This window comes from Phocoena phocoena, chromosome 4 (assembly GCF_963924675.1).
Source record: "Phocoena phocoena chromosome 4, mPhoPho1.1, whole genome shotgun sequence".
Lineage (NCBI taxonomy): Eukaryota > Metazoa > Chordata > Mammalia > Artiodactyla > Phocoenidae > Phocoena > Phocoena phocoena.
In genome coordinates this window covers 98,417,701-98,442,002 of record NC_089222.1, presented here as the reverse complement: position 1 = coordinate 98,442,002, position 24,302 = coordinate 98,417,701, and the positions used below count along the sequence as shown (strand labels likewise).

Here is a 24,302-nt window from a genome sequence, read left to right as displayed (position 1 = left end):
CACTGCAATGAGAAGCCCACGCACTGCAACAAAGAGTAGCCCCTGCTCACTGCAACTAGAGAAAGCCCACGTGCAGCAACAAAGACCCACTGCGGCCAAAAAAAATACCAAAAACTGAAAATAATCTGAATTTAAATCCTACTTTCCATAGCTTCAATCCTAAACCAAGGAAAGCTTCAAGAATTTTAAACAAACCAGAGAGATTAAAATGAGCTGTTACAGACTATCTCACCATTTAAAGAACAGTGATCAAATAGAAAGAAAACCCTTTCCAAGGACATTTCCCTCACCAATTGCATACAGTAGATTTTCCTAAGATAATTAAATTTTGCAAATCCAATCCAAATGAAAACATGAGGGAAATGCTCTATTTAAGCTTCCCCATGTTACAAGTTTAGGGCCACGGTTTTCAAATTGTATAACATAGGAAGCCCTCTTAAGGTGATCCAGGACCATCCTGGGGACCAGGAGAAACAAAGCAGGAACAAAGCCATCTGCTTCCACAAAAGCTGCAACAAGAGAAGCACTATTTTCTGATTTCCAGGCTAGCATTCAAGATATGAATGCAGTTCTTTAAAAAAAGAACTGGCAAGTGAAAAAATATGAAAAATGACATTTACCTGGGCATATAATGCATAGCCTTCAGCACACCTTGGAAATTTCTTTATGACCTCTTCAAAACCTTTCATAGCTGCCTGGATTTGTGAAGAATTGTTTCCCGTATATGCTTGGCGATACTGTGTAAAAAAATCAAAACAGGCCTGTCAAATCAAGAACTCAAAAACTCAGGAAATGTTAACATATTATAAAAGTCACACAAAATTACATAAATATTTCCAGAGAAGCAGGCAATCTGCTACATAATTTGCTGCATCTAAAAGGGTTCCACGGGAATATCTCTAGAGCAGGGATCCAAAGGCTATGTACAATTAGGACTTCATTGCCACTAAACAATTTCAAGATGTTCAGTATTCTATAAGAAGACAAACTAACTTGTAACAGGTTAACTTTGTATATAAGTAGGGGAATTTTAAATTCAATATATTATCACTTTATTATTTATTATTACTTCATAATAAAAGTATTATAAAGCTTCTTCATCTGATAACATTTTTAATCTGTAATATAAATGTGTTTGTGACCCAATTTCTTTCTTTAAAAGGAAAATCCTTTTAGGACTCAGGGTATGGGGTTAACTGAAGAATCTGATTTCACTAGAAATGGCCTTATTTTACCTAATTTTCAACTTTGTGTTTCTGAATATTAATAGCTCTACAAAGGCGAAATGAGAGATGAGTTATATGGTGTCATGATTGCAGAGTATTTCCTCTAAATGCTTTTGTTCTTCATACTGGTTTATGGTAGAGAATTAGAGAGAAGAGTGCTGTTTAGGGGGCATAAAATCAGGGACAAACATCTATCAAGATGAACCAAATAAGGCATCCAGAGAAATATTGGAGCAGAACCTCAAGTAATACACACTTCTACTTTCCTAAACTGACATTTTTTTCTCCCTGTCAGTAGATGATTTTGTAGACAATGATACTCATTTTTGTTATCAATGGGAAATACTGATGTTTAGGAAAATACAAAAGAAAGTCGAACCTACCAATGCAAAACATTTCTGAGCTTGTGCCAGAGCAGACTCAGGTCTTAATCTAATACATTCATCAAAATCTGCTACTGCTTCTTCAACTTGATCAAGCAGTATTTTCAGCTAAGGAAAAAAAGTACATAGATAAACGCAGTTCAAAATAACAAGTACACCAGTTAAATATGTACCGTGTCTCTTAGTACATCTCTGCATAATGCTACGCATGAAATTATTCACTATAGAATTACTTTCTAGAAATACTGAACTAGAAAATCTTATAATTTTAAAGGAAAGATTCTAAAACTTAAAACCAGTGTCCAATTTTTTTAAAAAGCACTATAAACCTACCATTTTTCATCACTCTTAAATGATTTTTCTTCTAGAAAATGAAGTATCTGTACTTTCAAACGTCAAAGTAGATCAGACAGTAGATAATTACATTTCAAATTAATCTTAAAAGACACTACCAGTAAGGATCAAAATACCAAGAATTTTAAGGTTATCTCAACACTTCTTAAGACCCTTCAGACAGAAATATTAGATAAAATTCTCCATTAGAAAGAACCTGACTTTTCTGTTATTATATGGATTAGACCATACTTTCTACTCTAATGCATTCCAAGAAGCCACGTCACACAAGCAGATTTATAAAGCCGTGTTTTCTCCAGATGAGGCTGAAATTGGGAACTGTTTTCTTCACTATATATTTTTACTAAAAAATAAATATGCATGTTATAAAACTCCATTCAGAAGAGATTTTTTTTGATACTGTCTGGATAGTTCAGGCTAATATTTCCTTACAGCAAGAAGCTCACAAAAATCATTCTGTTGATTCTAGCATTAACTCAAAATGCTCACTACATTTTCTTTCTTTAATTTGTCACTACATGTTTTTAATGTTGAAACATGTTTTACATATTTTTAATGTTGAAAACCTATGAAGCAGAAACAACTGAAAAACAAACCTGATATGGCAAAAGCCAACATTTATAGCCTTCCTCTTCCTTTTTTTTTGCAAGTAAATATCAGGACAAATGTTCAAGATGGGACTAAATAAATGCCAACCCAAACTGTAAACTACTCTGATACTTTGTTCACAGCTATCACAAGTGATGTAAGAAAACTTTAAAGACATTCTCAAAATGGTATCAAATTCCTCAATTCAAAGATCAGAACTCTTTAAGAAAATTAATTTACCTGTCCTCGGTGGTGATAAACATCTGCATTCTGAGGATCAATGTCGGCAGCCATGTTAAAATCCTGAGTAGACAGCAAAGGCTGCTGCTGTTGCATATACATGCTGCCTCTTTTGATGAGAGCATTTGCTCGAAGCTATATACCCCAAATGAGGAAAGATTCATCATTACTACTTTTATTCTAATTTAGTTTTTTTAAAATAACAGCTGTATTGAGATGTAATTCATGTACCATAAAGCTCACCCTTTAAAAGTATATAAGCCAGTCATTCTTAGTATATTCAGAGTTGTGCAACTGTCACCACTAATTCTAGAACGTTTTCACCACTCCCAAAGGAAATCTCATACACATTAGCAGGCACTCCCTATTTCCTGCCTAATTCTCAGTCCCTAGAAACCATCAGTCTTTTTTTCTCTTTCTATGGATTTGTATATTCCAGACATTTCATACAAACTGGAATTGTACATAATGCAGTCTTTTTGTGACTGGCTTCTTTCACATAGCATGTTTTCAAGGTTTGTCTATGTTGTAACATGTATCAGTACTTCATTCTTTTCTTTTTTAAAATATCTTTATTGGAGTATAATTGCTTTACAATGGTGTGTTACTTTCTGCTGTAGAACAAAGTGAACCAGCTGTATGTATACATATACCCCCATATCTCCTCCCTCTTGAGCCTCCCTCCCACCCTCCCCACCCCACTCCTCTAGGTCATCACAAAGCATTGGAGCTGATCTCCCTGTGCAGCTTCCCACTAGCCATCCATTTTACATTTGGTGGTGTATATATGTCAGTGCTACTCTCTCACTTCATCCCAGCTCATTCTTTTTTAATGGTTAAATAATATTCCATTGTACAGATATATCACATTTTATTTATCTGTTCCCCAGCTGATGGACATTTGAGTTGCTTCCACTTTTTTTTTTTTTTTTTTTTTTGCGGTACGCGGGCCTCTCACTGTTGTGGCCTCTCCTGTTGCGGAGCACAGACTCCGGACGCGCAGGCTCAGCAGCCATGGCTCACGGGCCCAGCCACTCCGTGGTATGTGGGATCTTCCCGGACCGGGGCACGAACCCATGTCCCCTGCATCGGCAGGCGGACTCTCAACCACTGCGCCACCAGGGAAGCCCAAAAAGGCTTCCACTTTTTGGCTCTTATGAATAATGCTGTTATGAACATTCATGTACAAGTTTTTGTGCTGACATATGAATTCAATTCTCGTGGGTATAGATACCTAGGAGAGGAACTACTGGGTCACATGGTAACTCTATGTTTAACATTTTGAGGAACTTCCCAACCCCAACTAATTTCCAAAGGGATTTTACCATTTTATATTCCTACCAGCAATGTATGAGAGTTCCAACTTCTCCATATCTATACTAATACTTTTAATTGTCCAAATTTCTGATTACAACCATCCTAGTGGGTATAAAGTGATAGCTCGTTGTGATTTTGATTTGCATTTCCCTAAGGGCTAATGATGCTAAGCTGCTTTTCTTGTCCTTATTGGCTCTTTGTACATATTCTTTGGGAAAATGTCTATTCAGATCCTTTCCTGGTTTTAAATTAGTCTATCTATTTATTGTTGAGTTGTAAGAAAACTTCTTTAATATATTCTGGATACAAGCCCCTTATCAGATATATGACTTGTGAATATTTTCTCCCATCCTGTGGAATGTGTTTTCCCTTTTTTTGGTCACTTGTGCTTTTGGTGTCATGCCTAAGGAGCCACAGCTTAATCTAAAGTATTGAAGAGTTCCTCCTATGTTTTCTTCTAAGAGTTTTATAGTTTTGGCTCTTAACATTCAGGTCTCTGATCCGTTCTGAGCTCATTTTTGTACATGGCATATGACAGGCATCATCACTTACCATTAAAACAAAAAATCATGATCATGAAATAAGAAATAGGGTTCTTCTCTAAAATTTTTTTCAAGGCAAAAGTACATACAAATGTCTTCCTCAATGAAACAAATAAGAATGCCCTCACAACAATAACAAAAACACATAACAGAACATACTTGTAATCATCAGGAAAATCAGCAGGAAATAAAACTAATTATTATTAGGGTATCTTCAACTTGTAAATCTATTTTGAGAAGGACTTTTAACAAATACTTTTCATTTGGAGATGAATAAAGCCAGAGTTCACTTAATTCAATGAGGAAAAAGAGATGTTAACCATCTAATAAGGAGTACAGTACTTTGGCAGCTAACCGCTATTCTTGTTACACTGACTAGAAGGCTCATATTTGACAGACCCCCCCCACCGAATCTTAATTATAAAACTAACTACATACACACAAGAACGCTTAGAAAATGAAAAGCTGTTCCAACCACACAACTGCAAAAACTTTTGGTATATTTCAGTATATTTCTATATTATATTTTTAGATCTTGTTTTTTCCTCATGTAAATAAAATCTTTCAAAATATATTAAATGTGTTTATTTTTTATTAAATGCATTTTATAACCCTGTACTACATATTGCATGTTATTTACAATACTACCTATAGCACTGCTACATCACCTTTACCCCTACCCAAATATAGTCCAATACAGTAAGCAGAAGCTATACGGGGAAGCTGAAGCTACCACATATTATAGGGGGAAAAAAAAGGTCCTTTCCTAGTTAAAGATATCTATCACTGACATTTATGATTCAGTTTCACTGCACCAACTCAATCATCATTAGGCGTAGTCCCTTCCAAAACAAAAAATAATCTTTTGGAGAATGGCAACTGAAATGCCAAAACTTCGGCAAAACATACCTAAAAGTCTTATTTTTATTTATTATTAATTTTTTCACATGCACACACACGGAGTTTTAAATGTACCTTCACATTAGCTTCTTTCAAGCTGATGACCTTATCTAAATCTGGTTTGGCCGCGTTGGCATTACCAATAAGCAAGTAGAAAGTAGCTCGTAGTAATAATGCTTCTGCCATGTATTTGCCTTGGGCATCTACTTCTTTTGAGCATTCACTTATGATTTTATCATAGTTTTCTTCTTCCATATACTGTTTGGCCTTTAAGTATCCAGAGCTGAAAATAAAATAAGCATAGGAAATTACTATTTATTACTAATAAAATGAACATAAAAAATTACTAAAAAAGCATCAAATGCTAAAACTTGCCACATTTAGTATACCTGAGTTAAACAACTGTCCTCCTCCCCTTAAACAAGATAGCCAGTCAATGTGAGACTGGAGTGTGGTGGTGGTATGCGGGGCAGTGTGTGTAACAGATTAGGATTTTTGATGCAGACTGGGATTTTCTTGCTGCCTTGAAGAAAGAGTTTTAAAAAAGGAAACAACAGAGAAAATGGCAGAAACCTCGGGTTATTGCCCAGGCTTCAACATTTAGACACATGAAAAGATGAGCTAATGACAGACTGATCTGCAACATAGAAAATGATCCTGTCTTATTCACCTTCTTATCTGTGGCACATTGATGGCACGCAACAGTTATTTTATGACTAACAGAAAGAACAGAGAAATAGAAAGTTATCAAGTGAGTTTAGGGTCACAGAGCCCAAGGGAAGAGGTGTGACCTGAGTTGTACTTTGTAAAGATCACTCTGGCTGTGTTGTGGGAAATGGACTGAAAGGGAGCAAGAACTGGAGGCAGGGAAATATCTATTGATAAAAGGCTCTCATCCAGAAGTTGTGCTGTTTCACCTAAAAGAACAGACCTAGAATGAATAGGTGGAAATATCAAAGAAGCAGACTCTTCCATCAAATAGTACTTAAAGAAAACACCTTCCCCTACTTTTTAAAAAGCAGTGACCACAATATCATCACTCTTCTAAGATGATGACTTTTATTGAGAAGGCTTGTAGAACGAATTTTTTGAACTGAAAAGGAATTTATACTATATGTCCTTTAAGGGGCACTGTAAATTACATTTTCTTATTTCATTTGCTACATATTCTGAATAGAGAAAACTGGCAAGTGACTTAAGTTATGTCAGTCAAAGTCTTACAAACTCTGTGCTAACCTTTCCTATAATTACATTCTAATATTCCCTGCACTCTAGTTTTATTCCTCAGGTCACCAGGGTTAAGATAAAATAATTATTAAATCAGATTGGAAGTAGTAACGGTTCCTACTTATTGAGAACCTAAGTGCTAGATACTCACATGACCTCTAAACCTCACAATAAGCCTCAAAGGTAATTATTACTTCCTCATTCAAAAAATGATGAAGCTAAGGCTCAGAGTAAAATAGAATTCAAAAACTTAGGACCAATTCCAATTAGTGTTCTGGTGAGAGATAGCTATGTCCTGCCACCTCTCAAGACAGTTTTTAGAATAATGGTATTAACTTCACTGTAGTTTTTCTGGGATAAGGACTATTTCCTAATCAGAAGAGGCAATTATTGGCATCACCTTAAACATTTACTTCCCATCTACAATCTTCTCAAAGAGATTCCTCACCAACTAACTCAAACTTGAACATCTTGGCACAATTATACATAGTATCCTCCCTTAAAAGGTGGCTAATAATGGTAGAAAAATTGGGAGATACAAATTAAAAGCAATCTTTTTCCTAAACCTTCCAATATGCTATAGATGCAAAATTATGCTTTGCTTTGGGAACAGCATTCCCTTTTCTTCCAAACTCATTAGAAAATGTCATGTTGGTAATAATGTTGTACCTTCTCTTAGAGAGGAGAGCTAGCCTCAACAGCAAGATAAAAGTATTGATAAATATAAATGGATAAGCAGGCTAGATAGCTTATATACTACATTATATCACTTGACCTCCAGTTGTAAACATAGTATCTTATACTTTGGTTTCAGCTCTCGACAGGAGCAAACACAAACCCAAAGAATGGCATTTTCCTAGGCATGCAGAAAAAACCTTGAAGAAAGTCACTCTTTGGGGCACTCCTAAAAATTAAATTATATATTATAAACTTTCTTGCACTAAAACATCTGGATATTGAGCTACACAATCATTTTTTAAGTTAGTGCCCCTGTTCAAATATAATCAACCACTTGATCTCCACTAGGATATCTCTTGAGAATATCATGTAGGACCTCAAAAGCAGGGCAGACTTCTGGCAGTAAAACCTTGAGTCACCAGAGAGGTAACTCTTAGGGTGTAATAGACATGTGTGAGAAGAGAAGTATTTTTATTATTATAATATTATTATATATTACAATTTTGTTATATTTATATCTATTTATAAACAGATCTTTTGGAGATGACTCAGAGTTCCACTTTGGCTCTATGGCAGCAAAAAACCCCACAACCACGCCCCCGCCAAAAAAAACACAGAACATTAAGCAGATACTATACTCGAGACACTTACTTTTCTTTTACTTCTAAAGCCTCCCCTTCCTTGTCTTTATCTTCGTCAGACTTCTCTCCTTTAAGCATTGGCTGAGAAATTATATCATCCGTGAAAGAACTGAAGTAAGATTTGATAAACTGTGGAGATGGCATCAGAGGTTCACGATTCTGAAATTTAATCATATTTATACACATCAAAATAGAAAACACTAACCAAAGAAGCAGATGCCTTTGTAGAATACTGAGAACCACTGTCGTAAAAACTGGCGTCTCATTTTCAGATAACTGAAGAATATCAGGCTCCAAACCGTAGTGCAATAGACAGTGGAATTGGTAATGCGGCCAGTCCCAGCTGTTCAAAGTAGGTTTTAAATGAGAACCTTTCCTCTCTCCAAAGATGTAAAATGTCAAGAACTCTTAGAACCACTCACTAAAAGAAGGTGAAATCTGGAACAAAGGAGGTAAATAACTGCTGAGTTAAAATTATCTCCTTCTGAGTTAAAATTATCTTCCTGTCCTAGAAGATTAATATCTCAATTTACTACTCAGGACCATGTCTTACACAGGTGCTAAAATGTTAAGTCCATCTACCATGGGCTTTCATTTGTCCCCTACTTATTCTGCATCTGAAGATCTCCATTGGAGTAAGTGCCACTGAAAGCCAGAATGAAATCTCATTTCCTCTTTTAATTATTACTTTTTCCCATGGCAACCTGATTCATAATCATAGAAGTATTTTGTTTCTCCTTACTATACTTAAGATGATAAAGTTTTAAAGGAAGAAGGAAAAGGGACTAATGTCACCAAAGGGCTCTCATAACATATTTTGGATCCTTTGCAAAATTCAACCCAAAGACTTTAGAGTGGAAATATGGTATTCTAAATTGTATGTATAACAAATACCATTTCTAATATTTTGGTAGATTTAATGTCTTTGTATTTGAAGGAGGGGAAAAAAATGAATCTGGCTTTGTAAGTATATGATCTAATCTAGGATAGATGAGAGTGGGGTAAATAAGAAAACTGAATAGAAAAATCTAAGGAATTCATACTCTTTTTTTGGTGCTCTCTCTGGGGAGAGACTCAGTGTGTCTTTTTTTTTTTAAATGGTACAGTTACTTTTAAAATTTTATTTATTTATTTATTTATTTACTTTTGACTGTGTTGGGTCTTCGTTTCTGTGCGAGGGCTTTCTCTAGCTGTGGCAAGCGGGGGCCACTCTTCATCGCAGTGCGCGGGCCTCTCACTATCGCGGCCTCTCTTGTTGCGGAGCACAGGCTCCAGACACGCAGGCTCAGTAGTTGTGGCTCACGGGCCTACTTGCTCTGCGGCATGTGGGATCTTCCCAGACCAGGGCTTGAACCCGTGTCCCCTGCCTTAGCAGACAGATTCTCAACCACTGCAACACCAGGGAAGCCCCAGTGTGTCTTAATTACCATTTTAAATCAAATGGTCACCACCAAGTGATAAATACACCTAACTTAAGTATTTCACTGAAGACCCTGTGTTGGAATATATAAGTGGCAATCATCTACCACTTCAGGGAAAAAGCTTAAATAGAAATTTAAATAGCCCTTACTGAAGTTGAATAAATCATTAATGTCTTGTAGTTTCCTATTTCAGCTTAGAAATGAAGCTACCACTTCCCTGTCTTTCAGAGTTACAAATTTAAAATGAGAACAATATTTTATAAGTAATGGCCTTAAGTATCAAAGGAACAAGATATAAATTCTAGCTCTGCCACTTATTAGCTACGTGACCTTACACATATCATTCTCAGTTTTCTCATCTCTAAAATAGCAATAAAAATACTCTCCTTATTTATCTTATAGGGTTATTGTAAAAATAAAAATAATAAAATGAAAAGTATTTTGCAAAGTGGAATTTACAAAGTGGACTACAAACAGGTTAGAAAATATATGTGGAAACTAATTTGGAACCTATATAAATGTAGGTTATCATATTTTCTTACTACTCTGCAGTCCAACCAGTATAATTACTCAATAGCATTATACTCAAGGAAACGAGGTTCCTTCAAAGTTCAATTTGTGAGACTCGAACATGGTATTTTGCAAAATATTTTGAGGAGCACCAGTTCTAGTTCCTCAAAACAGCATGTTCTACCAGATGCTGAAGGGAAGGAAATAAGTTCCAGAGTTTAAAGAGACTGAGAACCAGTATAGCTGTATTTGGAGATTCACAACACATACTAGCACAAGAAAGTCCTGCAGTGAAGAAACCTGTTTTACTCAGCTAATATTCAGAGATGTAAAGTTAAAAATACAGAGAGATTATTAAATCAACTTAAGAGAAAAGCAAGTTATTATTAAAGAAAAAAGAAACAACTGCCTCGATATTATGAAATTTAGCAGAAAACCTCTACCGATGTTTAGTAATACCTGTGGTACTCCCACAGCCCTCTACTTATATCCCTCCATGACACTTTACCAATATCATGCCTTTTATACTTATTAATGGTCCCTCTCATTAAGGACTTTGTAAGGGCAAGGACCATGTCTTTGTACCTACCCTCCTAAAATGTCCATTATGGACCTCTGTTCAATAAATATTTCTTGAATTAAACCATCTACTAACTGTGTAAAACCAATGCCAATTTATACAGCATATCTTTAAAAACTTTAAAGAGTACAAGTTGGCAATTTTTTTCTGTAAAAGGCCGGATAGTAAATATTTTAGGCTTTATGTGCCATACAGTCTCTGTCACAACCACTCAACTCTGCTGTTGTAGCTTAAAAGCATCTAAAACAATGTGTGAGTGGCTGATTTCCAATAAAACACTATTGGCACATTATCTATAAAAACAGGTGGCAGGCTGGATTTGGCCTGTAGGCCATTGTTTGGCAACTTCTAATATACATGAATTCTTTCAATATCCTCCAGGTGTAATACTGGACATAGTTTACATTCTTATTTTAAAAAAGTAAGCCACAAAAGCCCAAGATTACAGGAAAAAGAAATATAATCCGGATCTAATTTCAGTTGTAAACATCACGCCCAAGTTTAAGCAGTATAAATTAGAAATGACCCTTCACAATGTATACTCCCTCTATTAACCAATTCAGATTAACTTACCTTATATTTTTCTTTGGCTTTCTCTTTTCCAAGAAGTTTAAGAACTTTATCAGCTAACAGCATGCTTTGCTGATTTTGGAACCCTTCTAATATACACACAGCAGTGACATCTAGAAATGATGCAGAAAACAAGAGTAAGTATGAAATTATCACAAAGATGATTAGCAGCATCAAATGGATTCAATGTTACCACAGAAAGCCAAACTACATGCATAGCTTTATGTGGCTATCATTTCCAATAAACTGATTCTTAACACTCTAGTTTTACATACTGTACGACCAAACTCAAAGCTCAGAAAGTCACTCTACTTCTCTAGAATTCACTTTCCTCACCTGTGAAATGAAAGGGACCATACTACACCATTTGTGATGTTTCTCATCACTCCAACATTGTACATAGCAAATAAAACAAGTAATCCAGGAATATTCTTTTCTGGCCGGTTAAGTATATGCCAAATCAACATAATGTGGCTCTCTCATGTCTGGTCTTTTTATAGGCCTCAGGGTTAACTCCTCGTCTCCAAAGCCATCTTGCCACAGAGCTCTCAATTAAATCTGCTTCAAAATACCATTTTAACCTGGCTATGCTAGAGCTCAACACACAGTGGTCTGAAATTCAGAAGATCAATGTTTCCTTAACCTCTCAACTTTTCATTCAAAGTAGTGAACAATGGCTGTCTCTCTCTTTTTGAACTCAATTTCTCACAATTCCAAATCCTTGCTCCTCCAAACAAGTCAATCTGCTGTATGTTCCCCTGATAATCTGGCTAGTGTCAATGTCAATGTCTTTTCCCCATCCCATTTCTCCATCTAAAATCCATTTAAACTCCTCTCTACAATTATCGCTTAATAACTTCAAAGTCTGGTTCAAAACTCAGAAGTCTCTTTTCCAAAGCAACACTCCTTCTACCCACCATCAAAGTACATGATACCACAAAACCTCAAGTTTTTCTAAAATGTTCTCTAAACCACTCTCAACTGGTAATCCTGATTAAAAAAATAAATAAATAAAACAGCTTTTCCCTTTTAAATAATGTTATTTTAAAAAAAAGTATGGCTAAATTTCTGATTATTGATGCTTTTAAAGCAGATTTAAGTATGTAGTGGAAAGTACTTTTCGACTGCAGAAATTGCATTTTGGTTTAGCTCTACATCACCCAGAAGAATGTACTTTATAGGCCAGTGGCGGATACCCTAATTTGAAGTTTTGGCAACAGAAATGGCCAATTAGAGGCCAAAAAATATTTATAATATTTACTGAGAATAGCAAATTCACTTGATGCTTTGTATCAATTACATAATTTCTAACTGAGTATAAGATAATGTCTGAAAATTGCAAGGGCAAAAAACAAATGTTTTCTTTAATGATTCATCTCAAAATTATTTCATATTTATATAGGATATTAACTGAAAAATACGTAGAATCTTAGAAACACTATCGCTCACTAAAACCTCTCTTCTGATTTCTTATTCATGAAATTACACTGATGCTCATTAATTGCCAAGTTTAAAATGTGTGGTATATAAACTCTAAATCATTTAATTTACCATAGTGGGGAACCGAGACAGTACTCAAGTATCTGCAATCTCAATTTAAGCTAGAAAACAAAGTCTCAATTGGGGAAGAGTAAAACTTTTAAACACAATTAATTTCTCTACTCATAGGCAGAGTTTCATATAAATTTACCAATGACTATGAAGCCTTTAGTAATTTTCATACATAAACACAAAAATACCCTCACCTTCTAAACATTCCTTCTTATTGTCTAGCTTCTCGTGGGCTTTTGCACGTCTAAAGAGAGCTTTCACATATTTGGGATTAAGTTCAACAGCCTTTGTACAATCTTGTGCCACCTCTTTCCATTTTTGCTGTAATGAAAGTATTAAAAAAAAGTCACACTAAAGGAAGCACTGTTTGACAGAAATCAGTTTTCTAAACTCAGTAGGCCAAGTATTAAGAATCCCACAACAGAAAAAATATTCCCAATTCATACAAAGAGTTAATATCCACAATACATTATAACAGCTCATATAAATAACTGTAATAAAGATTAGCAACCTAATTTTAAAAAATAGGTAAAAGACATATTTAAGCCATCTTTCTACCACCAAATCTACAACCTACCTGCATCTATGTGATCATACCATCTCCTCCTTCCCTCCTGTTAAAACTGAGGAAACACCCCTCTTCACCAAAGGCCAACCTTCCACTTGTGGTATGGATCCACATTCTCCCCACTTCAAGGACTTCACTGTTAGCTATCCTGCCTCTGCATCAATCTGCTTCTCTACTGAATCATTCCTATTAGCATAAAAACACTTGATTTAGTATTTTCTACCTTTTAAAAACACTCCTTTGATTCTGTAATTCCCTGCAGTTATTACCCCATTTCTTAGCTCCTGTTTATTGCCAAACCTCCAAGGAGTCGCCACTCTACTTGATTTCCATTTACCTCACCGGCTGCTCCTTCTCAATTTCTGTAGCTGACTTCTCCTCCTCTATCTGATTTTTACATGCTGGAATGCTCAAGGACTCATCCCTTCTCTCTCTTAGGTGATCACATCTATTGTCCTCGTAGTATATAACATCTAAAATTAGATGACTCCAAACTTTATCTCTTTAACCCAAACCACGCTCCTAAAACAGAGACATTTCTCAATTCAACTGTCAGCTGACTCACTCCTTCCTCACTCCACTATTATTAAAACTCCTGCTTCTCTTCACGCTTCACATCCAATACAACAGCAAATTCTGTTGGTCTTCAGCTTTCCTTCATGTCTCACTTAGGCAACTACAACATCCTTCCTTAGTCTCCCTGTCTCCACTCTTGCCTCCCTCCAATATATTCTTGACAGAACAGTGAGAACAATTTTAGACGATGTTCCTGCCCTATTTAAAACCCTTAAATATTTCCCATTACACTCAGAATCAAATCCAACCTTCTTACCATTGCAAGGCTTTGCCGGATCTGGCCTCTGCTACCTTTCCAGTTTCATCTCTCTATACCCCAGGATCCTTTATACATACTTCTTTAATCATGGCAAACTCCTGCCTACCTCAGAGCAATTACATACACTGTTCGTCCATTTGTAACACTCTATTCTGCACTGTTTTATGCACCAACCCCACTCATTCGTCTATTATAGAATCAAAGCATTTATCAAAATGTCATTTAAGTTGTTTTGCGATCCTTGAGTTCTATGCATAATTGTTTGCTTTTATAGACCCAGCTCCTACTACAGTAACCTTTCATATACAAAACAGTCAATAAAATTTCGTTGAACAAAAAATGCAGAGAATATAAATGCCGAATAAACATAGAAAAAGATTGTCCACTTCACCAACATCTCAAAAATTGCAAATTAAAACAATGAGAGAGAATTTTTCTCCTACCAGAGTGGCAAATATTATTAAGACTGATAATACACATAGTCAGTGAGATACTGGAAAACAAACATGTTCATATATTATTATAATAGGTATTGATACTATCTTATTTCCATTTCTAGAATTTTATTCCCCCAAAAGTATGCAAAAAAATACTTACAAAAATATTTACTGCAACACTGAATGCGATAGGGAAAATAGGAAGCGATTCAAATGTTCATCAACAGGGAGATGTTTTCCACTATATAACCATGTAACAGCTACTACATATAGCCTTTAAAAAGAATGAAATAGATCTGTGTGTGCTATGAGAAGCTGTACAAGATACAGTGGCAACTGAAAAATTATGTTGCAAACCATGTAAGAGGAATTCATCTTTTGGTCTTTTTCCCCCCACATATGCTACTATTACATATATGGGGACAAAAGTTGAAGAAATAAACTGTTGAGGAGGATGGGGTCACCAGAAACTTTAACTTTCTGTTTTATCTAATTTCATAAAATCTGATATATACAACTTTGGATTGTGTGTGTTATGAGCAAAACTAAAATTTGTTCTTTTATTTATTTTTTTATGAGTCCCTAAAGGTAATTTACTGGTTTTAAAACTACTTTCATACAGAATAGACATTCAGAACTATTTTCTGAACTGTGTTTGGACAATTCCATATAATGCTTTGCATGAGAAGAGGGGTATCAAATCATCAAAATGGACTTTCAGGACAAAACCCAACCAACCACGGACCCAAGGCAGGCCCCCAATCAGTATTTTCTCCTGATACTGGTGTGAAAAAGACAGCGTAACCTTAATATTCCAAAGATTCTTTACTTTTTATTTTCCTTCTTGGGACTCTTGAAGCCTTGTGCCTCAGGGTCTCCAGAGTCTTCCCTCTCTCTTGGCCAGCAGCCGCTGTCCTCCCCACTCTGCAAGGTGTCTATCTTTCTGCTTTCGACTTTTTTGCAAGTCTGCCATGAAGTCTATGCTCCGCTTCAGGCTCTGAATTCTCTCCTGGCTAAGAATTTTCATCCCTGAGTGCAACAGCTTCTTTGCAGCTTTATAATAAATGGTCTCTGGTTTGTTGTAAATCATAGCATTAGTACACATTAGTTTGAAGTTATCCTTTAGTTCTTCTATGGACTGGTAATCATTGTTCTTGATCTTTTCTTTCATGGTACTAAAATCCATTGGGTGTTCAATGATCATGGAGTAGCCGGAAGCAATAAAATCAGTCACAGGAAATGAAAAGAAAGCACTTGGGTCTTTCCTCTGCAGTCGTCTCATCAGTTGACTCAAAGCTTCTTGAAGGGGTGTCTGTTCTACTTCTTCTTGTTTGGCTAAAGGGCTTGCAAGAGGCTTCTCAGGAGGCAAGTCTAATCCTACAGGGGCCTGACACTGGAGGTCTTTTTCTGCCTCATTGTCCACGCGGTCACGATCTCGCTTCTTTTTATCTTCCTTTATTCATCTCCGTTTTCTCCCCTTTTCCTCCCCTGGAACCTGCTTCTCTCCTTTCTTTCTCTTTTTCCGCTTTCGGTCCTTGTGTTTGTCATGATCGTTTTTGTCTTCTAAGAGGCTGGAGTCATGCCTGGAGCTGCCCGTGGAGAGCTCGGTGACTTCGTTCCCTCCCACTCTGAGGACAAGCTTCAAGGGCTTCTCTACATACTCCTCGTAGAGGTGTTTGTCCGACTTGTGCTTGTGCTTCTTGCCCATGTCCGACCGGGCCCCGGTGCCCGCCCCCCGCGCCAGGCCCAGGCCGTGCGCCGCCGCTTCTGGTCCGGACCAGGCGAGCGGAGGGTGGGAGCGGGGCCCACGAGACCCTGTGCCTCGGGGCAGGGGTACGGTGCGCGCCGAATGGCGCGAGGCCTCTCACGAAGAGCTAAAATTTGTTCTTAAAAATCTATGTAATTAAAGGATATAAAAACCAAACAAAAATCCTGTAATTTCAAAACAACTTCTAAAAGTTTATTAGATTTGAGTGGCATTAACTGAAACATTATGCAAATAAAGAGAAACAAAACAAACAGAAAAACCAACCTAGGATACATACCAACTGCTCAAAGGCAGCAGCTCTGTTTTGATAAAACGTGGAAAGGTCAACATTCTTCTCTGTAGGGCACAAACTGATGGCCTCGGTATAGCACTGAATAGCCTGTTCATATTTTCCTGCTTTAAAATATTTGTTGCCTTTGTTCTTGGCTGCTTGGGCTCTATCAAGAGAGTTCTGAAATATGAGGAAACAATCATGAAAAAGTTATCAATACTCAGTAATAGACTTGGATCACAGTGATTAAATGACAACACCGAAGAAAACATGGGAGGGCAGAATGGCTGTTCACAATGCAAGTCACTCATAAATATCGTCACGGGATAGAGTCTTAGTAACAGGATTGCTTAGCCAAAAGGCTTACATATTTTTAACTTGAAAAACAGACTTCTCCCAAGAAAAGGCTGTAGTGCTTGAAAGTACCACTTTTCTGCCATTCCTGCCAGCAAGAGATGATAGCTGTGTTTTATTTTTGCCAGTCTAATGAGTATAAAAAAGTGGTTCTCAATCAGGGATGATTTTCCCTCTAGGGTACCTTTCACAACGTCTGGAGACATTCTGATTATCACAGCTAGGGGTCAGGAGGAGGCGCGACTGGTATCTAGTAGGTAGAAACCAGGAATGCTGCTAACATTCTACAATGCACAGGACAACACCCTCACACCACCACCTTGATCCAAAATGTCAACAGTGCCTAGGTTGAAAAACCCCAGTGTAACATAATTCTAGTTCACATATTATTGTAATTCACATTTTCTCACTATCAGTGAATTTGAAAATCTGTTCATGTTTGTTTATTGGCCACTGGACTTTTTCATTCTGAAAACCACTTATTCACACATATTGCTGTTTTTCTATTAGGCTGTTTGTCAACAGTGTAGAAGAGATACTAGAAACACTTTGCCATCTTCATTACAATTGTTATGCCAAATCTATTGTTTGCTAATCAAATACATTTGGGGGACTCCTATCTTTGTCTCAGAATCTGCTTCCTTGAGGAGCCATCTCACATACTTCATGATTTGGTAGTTAATACCCACTGAGGACAGTTGCAAAAGCTTCAGTTAACGTTTGGGAAGCATCTTTGTAGACAAATCCAGTTATCTAGGTCCAGCTACTAGGTCCAAGAGCTTCATGGCACATCTTTACCCCAAACTTTATTGTTTGTCAACATCATTCAATTTTAACAAATATGTGATTATGAAAGAACCCGTGTTATCTCCAACAGGTAAGCATTGACAAAGCAAAAGCAGAAGTAGCTACCCCCACAACTAACTTACAGGGAAGGCTATGTTGCTTGGGGCCCAGGGCATCTCAGTCACAAAGAGACGATGGGATAGCAACCTTCTGTATCTGCTCTTTTCTCCCTTCCTCTTGCTTCATTCTTCTTTGCTACCTTTTCCCCTCCATTTACCTTTTGTTTCCCTTCTCCTTTAGTCTGAATGTAGCTATAATTTTTTGTTTTTCTTGTTTTTTGTTTTTTTTATAGTGTGCAAAGAAGGATGTGTAGGAAACTTTAGGTTCAGAATATAAAACAGCTAGTTTAAGCTAGCTAGTGTCAAGAAGAAACATGCTCATTTTAAAATAAGATGTGGGAGGATGAAAGGAGCCAACTAGAACATAGAGTAACAGATAAATATGAAATCTTCCACTTGTAAATAGCCTAATCACCTTCCAAAAACTTTGACAGTAAAAATCCTCAGCACAAAACATTCATACTAGAAGACAACTAGGACTCTCTTATGTAGTTGTGGATTCTAGTTGCTGGAAAACTGCACTTGAAGCAACCTCATCAGTCCTCCCACTCCACTAAGAGAAAGAGAAGTCAGACTGGAGTAGGGCTGTATCATTCAGAAGGAGTGAGGATCCCCTCCACCCAGGAGACAAGTGACAAGCATACTATGCCTATCTTCCAAGAGACCATACTGTCAAGACCATACTGTCAAGGGGCTAACATAAAGGAAAATTAATATCATAAAAGAGAGGCACCTGATTCAAATAAAAAACTAGTATTTGAGAAAGCGGGATAAACAAAGCAAACAGAAAATTTAACATGAGAGGAATGAGAGGTTATCACAGACATTTTTTAAAAGGCTGCTTCTAAAGAACACCAATTAGACATCTTGAAAATTAAAAAGGATTATTACAATAAACTCAATGGATGGATTGTGTATTAGAATGGGCATAACAGAGGAGCAAATTAACAAGTAGAAGGCAGAGCCAAGGAAATCTGCCAGAATGCAACAAGAACAGAGGACAGGGAGGTGAGAAATTTGGAGGAAAAGTTAGATGATACAGAGTATAAATACCAAAGTTCCAATATCTATCTATCTGAATTTTAGAAGGAAAGGCATAAAAAGGAGTGTTTTAAGAAAATATTAGAAAAATTTCTGGAGTTGAAAAGCAAAGACACACATTTTTAGACATATCATGGTGAAATTTCACAGTAAAATTCCTTAAAGTTGTTAGGTGGAAAAACCCAGATTACCTACAAAGAAAAAAAGAACCAAACTGGGGTCATAGTGTCACCAATGTTAGGTATTTAAAAACAATGAAGCAACAACTTTAAAGTCCTGAAGAAACATTATCTTGAACTTAAAATCTTATGCCTAGCTAAATTAGCATTTAAGGTTGAACACAAGAACAGAAACAGAGGTGTACAACTTTCTTACCACTAAAAATAAACCCCAAAGCAGTGGAGATTAGTAAAACAAAAAGCAGGAAGGAGAGGGTAAAGGAAGAAACAAAAAAGCGGAGTACACATGGCAGGAATCATTAAACATGTCAATAATAACAATAAATGTGAATAGCTTAAATTTCCCTATTATAAATAAACTATCTACCTACCTACCTACCTATTTATTTATTATTTTTGGCTGCATTGGGTCTTTGTTGCTGCGCGCAGGCTTTTCTCTGGTTGCGGCGAGCAGGGGCTAGTCTTCGCTGCCGTGCATGGGCCTCTCACTGCAGTGGCTTCTCTTGTTGCAGAGCATGGGCTCTAGGCACGCGGGCTCAGGAGTTGTGGCTCGCGGGCTTAGTTGCTCCGCGGCATATGGGATCTTCCCAGACCAGGGCTCGAACCCATGTCCCCTACATTGGCAGGCGGATTCTCAACCATTGAGCCACCAGGGAAGCCCAAATTATTTAAAATAAAAAATAACCACATGCTACCTATAAGGCATGACCTAAAACAAAATGACAGGTCAAAAAAGAATGTAAAAGTTACAGAATGTAAAAAAGAATGTAAAAACGTTACAGAATGCAAATACTTGCAAAAAAGAAGGCAGTATGAGACAAAATACCATTCACATGCCTCAGATGGAGCACTTCTGTGGGCAATTTTATTGATAAAAGATACAAACTGCCAAGAAAACATCATTAACACAAACCTTTGTATGCCTAATAAAACTTCAAAATAGGGAAACAATTACTTTTGATGTTAAATACAAAAACAAGAAAAACATTTCAATTTCTTGTAAAAAGTTTACAATGTTTCTAAGTCATTGAGAACATAGCTAATACACAATCTAATAAGCTAGGGACTGCTGATAGAGAAAATAATGTATCAAATGCCTGTGAGAAGTATGTTCGGCTACAAACATATTGAAAATCTATTTAGTATTTTTACTAAAGATTTTCAGATTAAATAAAAAGAACGTTCTTTGGACAGAGTAATGACCTTGTTTCATTAACACAAACAGGCAATGAACTCTTTCCTGTCTACTGGAAATTTAAGGCTACAGGATGTCACACCGAATACAAGGAGAAGCAGTCATGGTAAAGGCAGACAAGTTAAAAGAATAGAGAGAAAACTGGATAGGTATACAAGGCTTCCTCTCCTTAGAAAGATGGATACTTCCAATTTTTATTCAGCAAGGTCTAAATCAACCTAAAACCAACCAAGAGAATCTTTCAATTACCCATTTCCCTCCATTCAGTCAAGTTTTACAATAGATTCCCTTTAAAAAGTATTATAAATTCCTAGGGGCTTCCCTGGTGGCACAGTGGTTAAGAATCCACCTGCCAATGCAGGAGATACGGGTTCGAGCCCTGGTCCGGGAAGATCCCACACGCCGCGGAGCAACTAAGCCCATGCGCCACAACTACTGAACCTGTGCTCTAGAGCCCGCGAGCCACAACTATTGAGCCCGCGTGCCACAACTACTGAGCCCACACACCTAGAGCCCATGCTCTGCAACAAGAGAAGCCACTGCAATGAGAAGCCCATGCACCGCAACGAAGAATAGACCCCGCTCGCCGCAACTAGAGAAAGCCCGCGTGCAGCAACAAAGACCCAACGCAGCCAAAAATAAATAAATAAAATTTTTAAAATTATTATAAATTCCTTATCACCTAAGGCCTAAATCAGAACCTGCTTAATTTCCTTTCCTTACTGTACTGGGAAAAAAAAAGATGCTATGACATTGAGTGAAAAAGGATCAAATTACATAGGCAAATCACCAAATGGCAAATTTCTCCCACTGTCACTGCACAGCGCTACCAAACCATGTTTGGGGAGAACAATATCTCAGTTAACCTCCCTATCACCTTCTGCTCATTGCACCCCGCCCCCACCACCGCATTACTTTCTGTCCAACTGCTTCCCTTCCTTAACAAAAATGCAGAGAAAGAATGGCATTACAACAGGGACAGTACAGAAAAGCTGATTATTTTGGCCCACCGGTAAAATTTAGGACAAAAAGCTACTTAGCACAATGCCAGCTTATCAATCAACACCAGCATTCTGCTGTGTCAGGAATTAGACACTATTTTCACAAGCTTTGAGGCCAATACCAGGTAGAAATCAAAATAAATGCACTGGAAGAAAAAGTTTAAATTAGAAAATATACAACTACCAATTCTTTATAATATAAGGGATTTTTTTTCTTTTTTTGCAGTACGCGGGCCTTTCACTGTTGTGGCCTCTCCCGTTGCGAAGCACAGGCTCCAGACGCGCAGGCTCAGTGGCCATGGCTCACGGGCCTAGCCGCTCTGTGGCATGTGGGATCTTCCCGGACCGGGGCACGAACCCGTGTCCCCTGCATCGGCAGGCAGACTCTCAACTACTGCGCCACCAGGGAAGCCCAATATAAGGGATTTTATTTCCAACTCTCAGGAATCCTTTGCACTGCTTTTCAGTCACTTTCTCCCCCACTCAGTCTACCTTCTCAAGTTATAATAAGAACTTTTGGAATTAAAAGTTGAAGTTGGAAAATAAGCCCAAAGACAATTTTGAAAGCATATTTCATAAATGAGAAATGAAGACATTCAGCTCTAGAATGTAATGGGAACACCCTGAAATGCTATTATCTTTTCATGTGGTCTATTTTCATATCTAAAAACTACTAAGGAGATTTAAAAGACTATCAAGACATTATGTTACTGGAAATCACTCTTGGTTTTGGTAACCTTTTTAAGGTTCCGAACATTCCACAATATTTTACAGTAAAATTCTGTGAAAATGCATCTTTCTCTTACTTTTCTTACAACAAATTAGTTTCTGATTGATCTGAAAGATCTTCGTAAGTAAGCTGGACCATATCATTTCCTGCTTAAAACCTTCTAGTAACTTCCCACTGCTACTGCCTATACATAAGCCTCCAAACTCCCATTACTCCACTCCTGCCACTCCAGCTTCCCACATGTAACTTTGGTGGATCCAAAAAGTACTAATTTCTTCCTCAAAGAAAACAGTTTGAAAAGATTAGGTACTGAAAAGATTAGGTACTATGTACTCAATTTCTACAGGCATAAATTTAAACTTTGTGAATACTGGTAAGAATACAGACACATTTTAAAAAAGAAAAGACATTCACTCCTGCCTAGTATGTCCCACAATCAAAGTATTATTTAAAACAATCTATTAGATAACTTAGCTTTTTTTCCATCCAGGATTTGAATAAGTTTCATCTCTTCCTAATGAATAACTGTCCAGCAGAGTCAACTCCATGACTCCATGTGATTCTGCTAAGTGAATTCAAAAAATATGTGGAGCTGAAACTTGTATAGAATCCTGACATTAATGCATGAAGCAAAAATCAATTGTCAAAATTACTTTTGAAAATTCTTCAGAAGAGTAACACACTGGAAATTCAAGGTAGGTGCTATTATTATCCCCATTTTACACATAAAGCAACTGAAGCCCAGAGAGATCAAGAAGCTTGCCCAAGGCAAGATTCAAGCAAGCAATCTAACTCCACATTGCCTAAACTTTACTTCTATACTGCATGGATTGTCATCCACACTTTATGAAAAATGAATATCATCAGAATCACATCCAGACTCACACTCTGGAACTGAAACAAAGGAAATAGTTCAGGTATTATATCTTGCTCACTACTGACCCCAGAGCAAAAGGACAAAGAGAATCATCAGCATAATTAGGTCTTTTGCTTTTTGCCAAGCAAGTGTAACTGATTTCATTTTAGTTAACAGCACATTTGATGTGACTCCACTGTACAACGATCAACAGGATAGTCTTTATCCTGAAGGAACTCTAGAGACAGTGCAGGATACAAACAAGTGAACTGGCAGCCTCTCAAAAGAACTACCGCTGATCAAACACTGAAACCCCAATTCACATTAAGAAAATGTACATTAGGTGATTAGAAACTTGTGTAGCTAATAAGTAGAAAATTTTTAGTTCAAAGAGTAGCAACTGCATATATACACACACTTACATACAAACTATGTGGGTAAAACATAAGGATTAGGAACAAATAAGTAATAAATCTAAAAGGAAACAATGAGAAACATAGTAAATACTATGTCTTCTCTCTCTACTACAAACACTGCTGAAACTTGTCAAAGAGACAAAACCTAAGAACCTGCCCTCTACCTCCTGCAGAAGCAAATCTACTATGGAAAACAAGTTACATTGAAACACCAAAGCAACAAAGTATTGATACAATCCCCATAAATTTATTAGAATACAAAGTAAGAAAACAATCAGGGTTTGAATCATCAGTCAAGGCTACTTCAGTGAAGGTTACTTAGAACAATCTGCTCTGGAACGAAAATGACTAACAAACGACAGTCAGGAAAATACTCCAAGGAGGAAAAACAACGCCAAAAGGGTTATTCAACACACAGACACAGAAGAAATTCAGGAGACCAGAAAGGGAGCTCTAAAACAAGTCCTGCGATGGTAACATGGCTATGTTACAGACGGCTTTCAATGACATGAATTTGGTAATAAGGAATCACTGTAAATTCTTAGCGAGTATTTATAAAATATTACTCTGATGATCACACACATATAGTCACTAAAAGGAAATGAGCTAGAATCAGGTACATTAATCCATGTGTAAGGAAATAAAATAGGTACAGTAATCTCCCCTTTATCTATAGGGGATACATTCAAAGACCCCCAGTGAATGCCTGAAATTGTGAATAGTACTGAAACCCATATGTACATTTTTTCCTATATATAAGTACCAAGGATAAAGTTTAATTTATACATTAGGCACTATAAGAGATTCATAACAGTAACTAATAATAAAATTGAACAATTATAACAATATACTATAATAAAATTATGTGAATGTGGTCTCTTTCTCAAAATATTATACAAATTTAATGCCTTTTCCATCTTAACTAAACACACACTGTGGCTGTAACTTTTGCAGTTTGAGTGTGATAGCAAAACTAGCACAGATTTCTTTCCTTCTTCACAGTTCAGAAATAGATTTA

The 24,302-nt window shown here is 36.9% G+C and overlaps 1 protein-coding gene across 1 annotated transcript in view; it reads right to left on the bottom strand.

Moving 5' to 3' along the window:
* TOMM70 (translocase of outer mitochondrial membrane 70) overlaps positions 1-24,302 on the bottom strand; it is a 45,134-nt gene that overhangs the window by 13,966 nt on the left and 6,866 nt on the right. Inside the window, exons 2-9 of the mRNA XM_065876558.1 lie at positions 16,614-16,787; positions 12,923-13,049; positions 11,181-11,290; positions 8,107-8,255; positions 5,626-5,833; positions 2,792-2,926; positions 1,610-1,717; positions 621-737 (exon numbers count right to left, since the gene is read on the bottom strand). Coding sequence (XP_065732630.1) covers positions 621-737; positions 1,610-1,717; positions 2,792-2,926; positions 5,626-5,833; positions 8,107-8,255; positions 11,181-11,290; positions 12,923-13,049; positions 16,614-16,787 — 1,128 coding nt within the window. The remainder of the gene's footprint in view (positions 1-620; positions 738-1,609; positions 1,718-2,791; positions 2,927-5,625; positions 5,834-8,106; positions 8,256-11,180; positions 11,291-12,922; positions 13,050-16,613; positions 16,788-24,302) is intronic.